The following is an 11,022-nucleotide window of genomic DNA, read 5'->3' on the forward strand; positions in this document are numbered from 1 at the left end:
TTAATTGACAGATATTGAAAAACACGTTTTGTGACAATGAAAAATCAAAGAAAAGAAAGAATCGATGTACCGTTTTAGGCAAGGGCTGTAATCAACACGTACACACGATGAGTACGACCATGATGTGCCATGTGAACTCTGCTTTTGATTTGTGGTTGTTGTGCAAATGAGACCACTTTTAATTGTTTCGCCATGGTTTTATGTAAACGACAAACATACACATTTAAGCACACCCATCAATGTTTGACATTAGAAAATTTGTCAAATTAAAAAAATTGTACTCAGCTGTTCGCATGACCATACCTTTAAGTTCTTGTACCATGATTTCACCATAGGAGATTGCTTTCGATTGTCACACCCTCTAAGAAAAAAAAATCGGAAAATCAGCTGGAGATTGATTTAAATAAATAAATTGAAATCATCTCTTTAGTAAAGAAAAGGGAAGGTTTCAGGAAAAATGTCGCAAGTTCAATTCCTAGATAAATTACTCCATGAATATTTAATATTTCGTGGTTTCTCAAACACTATTAAAGCATTGGATAATGAGCAACGCAACGAAAAGGATCAATCTTTTCGTGCTGAGAAAATCATGGAACAATTTAATTACAGTATCAACCACAATGATTTGCAAGGAGTACTGACCCTATGGAATCACCTGGAAGCAAATTTGTTTAGCAAGTTGGAGCACAACTATGCTATGGGTAAGTTGCATTATTAACACTGGTTCGGATGATAGTACAAATGCCCAAACCAACAGCTGTAAAGAAACTGGAAAATAGCTTATTGAAGCTGTATTTAATCACTGCCCACAATCACAATAAGACTGATAAAATATCAGAGTTTTTCACCAGACTGGCATCAGAATTGCAGCAGCAGAGTGAATGGAAAGAGTGGTTTTGTAAGTCTCATATTTGTTGATGGATGTTTATCATTGTAATCGCAGTAACTTTCTCGTTACAGATTTTCCTTTTTGTCGCAATCCAGAGGAATCTCAACCTTTCTCATTATATTTTAAGAAAGAATGGCAAGATACCTTTCAATTATCCCTGAGAAACTTTTTAGCCACAATTTATCAATGCATGCCTCAACCAACATTTGTTCGAGTAGAGCAGGAAGCGGCGCTTATAAGGCGTCTGCAAGAAGAGAATGCTTTGTTGAAATCTCGTCTTCAGCAGCAGCAACAGCAATTGTCCGCTTCCCAGAGTTCCCAAAATCTAAACTGCGCTAATTCTTCATCTGCTGGTGGCACAGGAAATGATACAAGGCGACGAGCCTCATACCGACAACAGCAAAGTTTGAACGATATATTGCCCTTCGATATCAGTCCTCCTGGACATGTTGTTGATGATTTTTGTATAATTGCTACAGAGGTCAATAGCGTTACCCAAGCAAGTGATGCACAAGCACGTGGACTGAAAATGTTGATACGCAACATTGGCTCTAGCGGTTCACCTGTCTTGGGTCGTAAGGACAACGGAGAAAAGTCGGCAAAACGACGTTCGGGTAGCGTAGGACGAAATTGGATGTAATTTTCACAACTCTTGTGATTTTGAGTAAAGACTCATTTAGAATATTGTATTCGTATGCAACCGCATTTAATCGTTCCAAATATATATCAGTTAATCACTTATCCTCCGTTTATTGCTTCTCGTTTAATGCAAATTTTGATTGTGAATGTACTAAGACTGACATATAGCAAAGTTTAATTTGTTGTTTATACAGTCGTCAACCTTATTCTGGTTGTCGAAGACGAAAATCTACAGCAACTGTAGTCAAAGGCGAATTTCACATTTCGTGGTATTCTGTAAATTATTTACCTTTGATATTTTGGTAATCAATAGAAATGTATTGTTGTAAATAGCAAAATAATGTTAATATAGCCACCATATAGCTGTGATGCACTTAAGAGTGCGATTAACTTATATACAAATCATATGCTCCAATTCGGCAGGCGAATCTGACTTTCGTGGTGCTAAAAATTTTAAATAATTTTCGTCTTTGACAAATATAATACCAATTTGTAAAAATGTCGAAATTCGACTGCGCTATCGCCAACGGAAATAAAGGTGAGTATAGTTTAACAAATTTCAATGAAGCACTTTGTAGTATACTATCACACATGCTTATACGATTACCCAGCAAAATTTTTGCTTCCAAAGATGTAGAAAAGCTAGTTTTTGGAGGATCTGGATGTACCTTAAACGGCACCAAATGATGTGATTTTAATACAGGTTTGTCGCTAAAAAATGCAATAGTTTGTTGTGTTTTATTTTTCGTCTGCTTGATTCTGTTGACTGTCAAGATTCAGAACTCCGCGACTATGATGGGGTGCGTCCAGAGGGATCTGGGTCTGAGTCGAGTGGGTCTGGCGGGGCAGTTAAACAGGTGACGTGTATCCTGTGGTTCTTGGTCACAATCGGGACATACATATTGCCAGAGGTCAATTTCTTCAGGTGCAATAGGAGGCGGTCGTTCTCCAAGGATTACATTCACCCGGTAGCTATTCACCGCATCTGCTACCGTGTCTGCATGAATGTTGTCTAGACCCGCTTGATATGCCGCTTTGTCTAGAGACTCTCTTGTAGCGCAGAACCTCACGCTCTGGATCATGTAGATCTACCTTAAGGCTTCTGTGCCGTGGATTTCTATCCACAAAATGATGATTTGGATGGTATCCGCTATAACAGCCCAAAAACCGGCGGTATATACACGTAGTATAGCTCTATCTCAGCAGTACCGGACCTGACTGCTATCCCCATGCACTCCATGTAGGGGTCACTAGCGCCAGGCGCAGGCGAGAAAGGTCCCGGCACGGACCAGAAACGTACAGAGAAGGCACTCCGGGCTCTCCGGGATGTGCCTCCCCTATGAAGAAAACAGGATGAACAAGTAGACTGAGGTGACAACCCTTGCCGATGAAGGATTCCATCGGGTAAACCGGCTGCCATGGGATTGTATTCCCTGGAAGCGTTTAAATTTGGCATATGCAATGTTTTTCTTAATTGCTTCCCGAGATGTAGGAATAGAACAAACGTTGTGGTTTGGAAGTAAATGAAATGCTTGTCTTTTAGAATAACTTTCTTTCAAGGTATTTTAAATAGTGACAAATACGACGACCGAATAGAAATCGGAAAGTTTCGTTTCCTTCATTCTTGAGAGTCACCTACGATAGGAGATTTGGGGGGAACATTAAAACTGTAGAAAAATACAACTAAATTATCAAAAAGACGTTAAGTAGAAAGACAAAAAGTCTTTTGTAAAAATAATTTTAAGTTTTAAAGCAAAAAGTTTCTACAATCGATTGAAAACTAATTCAGGTTCATTGTTCATTCATAAGAGTTTCCATTGGTACACCTCTTCATTGAAAAATGTGATAGAAAGCAATAGTTATTATTAATCAACAGAATACTTTTTTTAAGTAAGCCATTAAGTAGGATTGAACAAAAACGCCATGATCTCACAAACTTGACAAAGACATAGAATGTGAGTTATACGTGGAGTTTATAAACATAATGTCACAGCCCCGTAGAGTTAATTCCTACGGATTCACAGAAAAATTTATGTCTTTTTCTCATGGCAAAAACAAACAAAAAAGGCTCATGAATATTCGGTTTAGGCACAGGAGGCAAACTTCTCAAATATCAATGAATGATCTCCTATTCAAGTATAAAGCTCAATGATAAGGGACCTCCTTTTTAAAACCGTATCTGAACGGCGTGCCGCAGTCCAATACCTTTCTGGTGAGAAGTTTTTACATGGTTTCTATTGCCCATGCGGTTGGGGCACTGGGCCAGTAACATGCACCCTGAAAACTAAAAAGTATACTCTGAGAAACAGACGTGTAGGAAAGAATGACTCCCCTAACGTTGACGACCGACTCAAATGGAAAAAGGGCCATGATCTGCGCATCTGTACCTGGAATTTCCGGACTCTTTTTTAGAGAAGGTGCAGTATACGCCATAGCGGATGTATTGGAACAGTACAAGGCGGATATTACCGCCTTACATTAAGTGCGATGGATCGGGAAAGGCGTAAAAACAATATCAAACGATGTGGTCGTAAAGAACAAATATTCCAGTTATTAAATTTTGGAAAAGAAAAACATGTACAGTTGTGTATCGGAATGTAGTTTATTTACTCTCCAAAAAATAGGTGAATTTTAACAGTTAGAATACAGTTTTGACTTACCTGCCAGTCGTTTAACCGCGAATTTGAATTCTCTGCCAAAGACTAAAAAAAGTGATTTTTCTCAAATTTTCTGAAATAATTATTTTCTTAACGGCCAATCGTTTCAGTTTGAATTATGTTTAACAACCAACAATGTTTGACAAGATTTCACCCCTTTGTTTACCGGAGGCAAGGCCCAGTGAATATTTTTGTTAGAATCTCTGCACAAGTTTTCGGTTCTGATTCCGAATGAATAGGCAAAACCGTAACGAAAGTTGCATGGGCGGTTTTACAATTGGTAAGAAAAATCTTGGAAGATTTTTGAAAGTAGGCTCATATTTCAGAAGTTCTGAAAAATTTTCGCAACAATTTTTTTTTTTATTATTTTTTTGTATTTATTTGCTCAAATATCAGCCATGCCCTAGACCTTATTTAGGTTAGGTTAGGCTTAAGTGGCAGTGGCCATTAGACTCACTTAGACGTTTTTGTTTACCGTTGAACCATCTAGATCGCTTTAAAAAGCCCAACAACTTGCGAATGTTCACATCCGTTAAATCAGACAGGTTCTCAGTAAGAATAGGAAAGAATCTCTCCGGTCGGTCACCGGAAGTAGTAACTGCAGCCTTTGAAAGAATCGGAAGAGAGTCAATGAAAATGGGTCTGGCAGTAAATGGACATAAGACGAAATGGATGGTTTCAAGTCCCAAAAAGCCTTGCACAATCGAGCAGATAAAGAAAATGGAGAAAGTTGGGAACCACAACTTTGAGACAGTCAGTAACTTTATCTACCTCGGTACCGCCGTAACCGAAACGAATGACACCAGTTTTGAGATTAAGCGAAGAATAATACTGGCAAACAGATGCTATTTTGGACTAAGTAAGCAGTTTAGAAACAAGGCCACCTCTCGACAGACGAAGATTACACTATACAAAACACTGATACTACCCGTGCTGTTATATGGTTCTGAAGCATGGGTACTTCTGATAGCAGTGCTTGAAGTATTTGAGAGAAAGATTCTTCGTAAAATATATGGACCAGTTTGCGTTAACGGAGAATATAGCATAGTTACACGCATCAAAATACAACGACTGCGTTGTCAGAATGGATGAAGAAGCTCCAGCAAAGAAGTCTTTTGAAGGCAAATACGGCGGTACACGCAAACCATGAAGACCAAAAGCCCGATGGAAATATCAAGTTGTGGGAGATACCTCGAAACTTGGTGGCGAGACGCTTGGAACGCTATTCAACGTTCGGCTAGTGGAACAAATATTTTGTCATAGCCCATTAAAGTAAAAAGTCTCAAAGAAATGAGAACCTAAAGTGAAACTTCTTTTGACTGCTAGTGCGGGACACATACACAGAAGGTGTCCTATAGTCTCTTCTTCTTCGATGTCCTCACAGCTTCTGCAAAATTCGTTGCTGGCAGCCTTCAGTCTGTCAGCATGTTTTCCGATTAGACAGTGACCTGACATTATGGACACAATGACTGAGATGTCTGTTCTAGCCAATGACAGAAAAGCGGTAGACCTCTTCAAGTCTATATTAGGCCACATAGTTTTGGAATGCTCAGAGCCCCCTCTTTGTGACCATCTATCATTCGGTCCTGAAAACTTAGCTTACCTGTCGCAAGAGGCAAACCCACAGATTCCAGTATCCCTGGAATGTGAAGGGTAGTTCCTAGTCTCGCAAGCTCGTCCGCTTTACAATTCCCTGGGATATCTCTGTGGCCCGGCACACATCTCGTTGAGAGATCTGCGACAGTCGAGGGCAGTTTTTGTGTTCATTTATTGTGTGACATTATATTTATTAATTAATTGCAAGGATCTCCGCTTGATATACACTGCAGTGGTCAGGTAACGTTTTCGATACGACCAGTTCCAGATCTTTAGAGTACACCCCAAAGCCCAACTGGTCGTTTAGTTTGGAGCCATCCGTATAGAAGCCTATGTAACTTCTGTTACCAGGGATATCGTAGTTCCAATCGGTTCTATCAGGAATAGTGGTACAGTACTATTTATCAAAAAGCGGCTCGGGTAGGGTGTGATCCACACTGCCTGGAACATCGGATATTGTATCAAGGATAAAGCAGTGTTCGTAGCCACCACATGACCAATGAGAAAGCTCCCTTAGCCTCACGGCAATGATCGCAGCAGTTTGTCTAGCCACAATATCCAGAGGCATAAGATGTTGAATTAAATTAGGTGCATCAGATGGTGTCGCTTCAGTACGAATGGTACTGAGATGGTGTCGTCCTTTAGATCCGGTTAAGTATTGAGCAGTAGGTGGACTTTTAGGTATATACTGACAACTGCAATATATACCCAATGCTTGACACGCGGATTAAACCCCTTACTTTTGCCAATGGCTCTCTTGCAGGTGTATAGGGCAAGAGTTGCCTTTCTTGCCCTTTCCAAAATGTTGGATTTGAAGTTCAACTTCCTGTCCAGCAAAACACCTATTTATTTTGCGCTTTCTGTAAATGGAACATTCTCTCCTACCTAGGAGACAGGTTCCACTGTAGGCAACTTGTATCTCCTGCTGAAAAGAACTAATTTTGTCTTGCACGGATTTATGCCTAGACCACTTTAGGTAGCCCACTTCGCTGTAGCACGTAGAGCTTCCCAAAGTATATCTCTTAGAGTGCTGGGAAACTTTTCCCTAACCGAAATTGCCACGTTTTCAGCATACGTCACCGCTTTAACACTTTTTTCTTCCAGAGACAATAATATTGTTAATGGCTATATTCCAAAGTAGAGGAGGCAGTACACCTCCTTGAGGTGTTCCTCTGCTGATCCATCTTTTTAGATCCACAGATCTCAAGCCTTCCGTAATGCATCTTTTAGTTAGTAAGTTTTTAATAAACTTTCTTACGGTTGAGTTGATGTCTAGAAACTCCAATTCCTTCTTGATAGACGTCGGAAGGTAATATATAGTACCTCCTGCCTGTTCCTGGTAATAAAGGTAGGTTTATCCCCTTTATTACAAACCGCCAGATTGCAACTTATAATATATTCAATAAGAACTTCCCCATATCTGGTGATGTGCATTAGCATTACTTCCTACAATGAGGCACTTCTTCCCTACAGAAGCGGCTTCAACCAGCGAGTTAAGGTTTGAAGGCGGCATCTCTGAATCGTGTGCCATATATAGGAAAACCAGTATTAAGACTTGTTCATTTCATGGCTGGCTACAACTAAATCTTCAGTGCTTAGCGACGAAAGAAGAAAAACATTTAGACTACTCTTTGCAAGAATACAGGCTCTGCGTCTCCTCCTGGATAAGAACCACGTCAATTCCCCCTGCTATCAGAAAGACCTTTAGCGCCGCCGAAGCGGCGTTACAATTTTGGAGATTTATCTGTAGAAACCGGACCATAGTCAGGATTCAAAACTTTCACCACTGTTGTGTTAGCCTCGTCTTCTAATTCCACCAGGAGTTCATCCGCACAAGATTCATTAAATCTTGTCATGATGAGCTTCCGTACGCATCTAGGGGCAGGTGAGAAAGTGTGGAACCACTCTTCCTCGGGACACTGGACACTTGCGGTGTAGACGTTTCCTCCTTAGATGCTTCAATAGCTGCTGCTGTCGAAGTACTTTTTGAGTTCCGTCCTTCCCCGCTGGCGCTTACCTTGAGCCCAGTCAAACCGGATGAGCCAGCCACGGGACTTTTCGGGTCCCATTTCGATGCCATCCCCTCCTGTCTCGATTGTGGCAGGGGGATTTTCAGTCTCGTGCAATCCGCCAGTCTTTAGCGATGTGGTCGATAGTTCCTCAGGCAAGTGTTCAGCAACAACTGCTGAGTCGTCTCCTGATTCCCCAACCCCACTGCATCTATAGACCTTCAGTTTCAACTTGTTGAATCCGTAAGATACATCCCCTTCAGACCTTTTGAAGTCTGCGAGACAGCCGGAGTTGAGTACGAATACTGCATGTCTCCGCTCACCATCAGGCTCGTCCAATCATCCAGTCGGTGGTTGAAAGATTGGGATTACATTCCCTTAGTCTTCCAAGTATTGATTCAGGATCTGTGGGAATCCTTGGTATCCAAGCATGCGACATTGGTCGAGAAGGAATATCTTCCTTCTTGACTAAATTTAGTGCTGCTCCTGGTCAAATATCACCAATCTTTTTAGCGCACAACGATACATTTCAATTTAGCATTGATCCCCCAAGGCAATTAGTCTATATTGGCCCCGATACCAGCCTATATCGTCTCAAGCTGGAGGAGATCCAGAAAATCCGTAAGGACATACTGATGACGGTCCATTGATTATCCCACTCCAATTATTCCAAGGTATGCTGCCTTGTTCTTTTCCTTGCCAACAACTGCCATCATCAAACTGTCCCTAGCGACGTTAGCAAAGGTTCTTGGACCCATCTTTCTATTGTTCGCCCTAGTTCTTTTGGGCATGGGATGCCCTTCAGGTGACCGCATCCTTTTGGCGGTGCAGTATCCGAATCTAGACGTGTAGTCTTTGGGGTAGCCTGTGCTGCAAATTTCCGAACCCTATTTAGGGAGTCACTCTCCCTGTTAGTGGGAGTCTTAGGATCATTCGCACCAAGCCTCTCAATAAACCTGAGAACGATGCGTCTTCTATTATTCCAACCTCCTCAAGAGTGTGTTGGTTTGCCGGGGAAGGCCAATGGCCTAGGCATGCGAAAAAAGAATAGGTTCGGCCTTGTCCTTAAGACTCAAACCAGGTGTCTTCGTCAAAAGGCCCTGCTGACTAGTCGTCTGTCGGCTAGTGGAGTCTGGAGCAGCCGCTTCACCAGTCGAGGTTTCAGTAGCGGCCAACATGCTACGGCCTACTCCCTGGCTCTAGATCTGCCGCTCCACTGGAAACAGACGCAGATCATTAACCGCCTAATGGATACCTCAATCGCAGCTTTCCTTGAGCGACTTTCATTTTTCATCCAAAAATAATGACCTATTACGAGTTATGGCTGGTACTATGTTCGTTTTTCGAGACATTTTTTCGTTATTACGTTATTACACCGTGATAAAGAGTAGGACATCCAGGGAACTGCTTGAATGCAAGCAGCATGCATATGTTAGGAGAAGGTCGGTGGAGACAAAACACACCCTGGCGGTATCCATTGACATCGAGGGGGCTTTTAACAATGTGCGAACCGACACAATCCTTAGAGATTGGATAAACCATATGCTAAGGAACAAGTGGATAAATTGTGTGTCCTTTGGCATACATATTTTATCGCCACTCCTATGGGTGACCACCATAAATGACCATCACTTATGACTGGGCTAGACACAGAGGACCACGCCCACTAGGGCTCAGGAGACGTACAGATAAGGTGTGAGGCAACCACTGCAGCTATGAGACTTAAGGCGATGGGAGAATTGATTGAGGATTGGAGCAGCTCATACCATCGCGGTATAATCGAGGCGACGATAGGAAACCTGAAAGGAAGGGAAGAGATTTCCGATCGGATACCTGAGATGAACCTTGAAGTCGAGTGCGAGGCACTGCTGCCATCGGTCTTGGATTGACGAAACCCTAGTATTGACATCTGGAAGATCATGTTACAGGGATGGATCAAAGCTAGAGGATATAGTGAGCCTGGGGGTCTACATTGAGATCCCAGGGACTGAGATCTGTTTTAGACTGCCTAACCATAATACGATTCTGCAGGCGGAGATCCGGGCGATCACCAAATGCGTGAAGTGGTGTGGTGCTAACGCGAGGACGTCGAGTGTGAACATCTTTTCCGATTTTTCGGTTTATTATTTTTTTATTTCTATTGTCTGTATGTATCATACAGAGTGAAACACAATTTTTTACTCCCTTTTCATTTGGGAATCAACATCACCCAATATACATAAATTGTTACATAAATATATTCGAATTTTATAGCCTATAATGATTACGCTCATTTAAAATAGGCATATGTCAATTAATTTGGGTGATGTTGCTTCCTGGGTGTTTCGAGATCAGTAGACAACATGTAGATTAGTGCACAAGAGTGAAATGTTGCCAAAGCTTTACAATAGCAACATTTTTCTTTTTCAAAATTACACGAAACAATTTAAAGCCAAGCAACATTTCCCATCATCCACCGCTGTAAGCAGCTTATCAACATAGCTGAGCCCAGCATATGTGCTTAAGCCACGCAACATATCTTTTTTTTATAACAGTGACAACATCAACCAACTGGGATAACATCGCCAAACTCTGCGAAAGTACTTTCAACGAGATGGAGCTACATCATACAAAGTAAGTCAATGAACTTATGATTTTTATACCCTCCACCATAGGATGGGGGGTATACTAATTTCGTCATTCTGTTTGTAACCACTTGAAATATTCGTCTGAGACCCCATAAAGTATATATATTCTTGATCGTCGTGACATTTTATGTCGATCTAGCCATGTCCGTCCGTCCCTCTGTCTGTCGAAAGCATGCTAACTTCCGAAGGAGTAAAGCTAGCCGCTTGAAATAAATACTTCTTATTAGTGTAGGTCGGTTGGTATTGTAAATGGGCCATATCAGTCCATGTTTTGATATAGCTGTCATATAAACCGATCTTGGGTTTTGACTTCTTGAGCCTCTAGAGTGCGCAATCCTTATCCGATTGGAATGAAATTTTGCACGACGTGTTTTGTTATGATATCCACCAACTGTGTCCATAACCTGATATAGCTGCCATATAAACCGATCTTGGGTCTTGACTTCTTGAGCCTCTAGAGTGCGCAATTCTTGTCCGATTGGAATGAAATTTTGCACGACGTGTTTTGTTATGATATCCAACAACTGCGCCAAGTATGGTTCAATTCGGTTCATAACCTGATATAGCTGTCATATAAACCGATCTGGCATCTTGACTTCTTGAGC

At 41.5% G+C, this 11,022-nt stretch overlaps 1 protein-coding gene across 1 annotated transcript; it reads left to right on the forward strand.

The window, feature by feature from the left end:
* Positions 1–325: 325 nt before the first annotated feature.
* Positions 326–1,630, forward strand: LOC106090040 (WD repeat-containing protein 91). The gene is made up of 3 exons (XM_013256084.2): positions 326–701; positions 758–898; positions 961–1,630. The coding sequence occupies exons 1-3, from the start codon at positions 458–460 to the stop codon at positions 1,527–1,529; spliced, it is 954 nt and encodes a 317-aa protein (XP_013111538.2). The 5' UTR covers positions 326–457; the 3' UTR covers positions 1,530–1,630.
* The last annotated feature ends 9,392 nt before the right edge of the window (positions 1,631–11,022 follow it).

This window comes from Stomoxys calcitrans, chromosome 2, assembly GCF_963082655.1.
Source record: "Stomoxys calcitrans chromosome 2, idStoCalc2.1, whole genome shotgun sequence".
NCBI lineage: Eukaryota > Metazoa > Arthropoda > Insecta > Diptera > Muscidae > Stomoxys > Stomoxys calcitrans.

Bases quoted from the DNA above. Each gene is read 5' to 3' on its own strand.
- LOC106090040 (XM_013256084.2), top strand. From the start codon at position 458: ATGTCGCAAGTTCAATTCCTAGATAAATTACTCCATGAATATTTAATA. The intron at 702-757 runs GTAAGTTGCATT...CCAAACCAACAG, and splicing joins GGAGCACAACTATGCTATGG to CTGTAAAGAAACTGGAAAAT. The intron at 899-960 runs GTAAGTCTCATA...TTCTCGTTACAG, and splicing joins TGAATGGAAAGAGTGGTTTT to ATTTTCCTTTTTGTCGCAAT.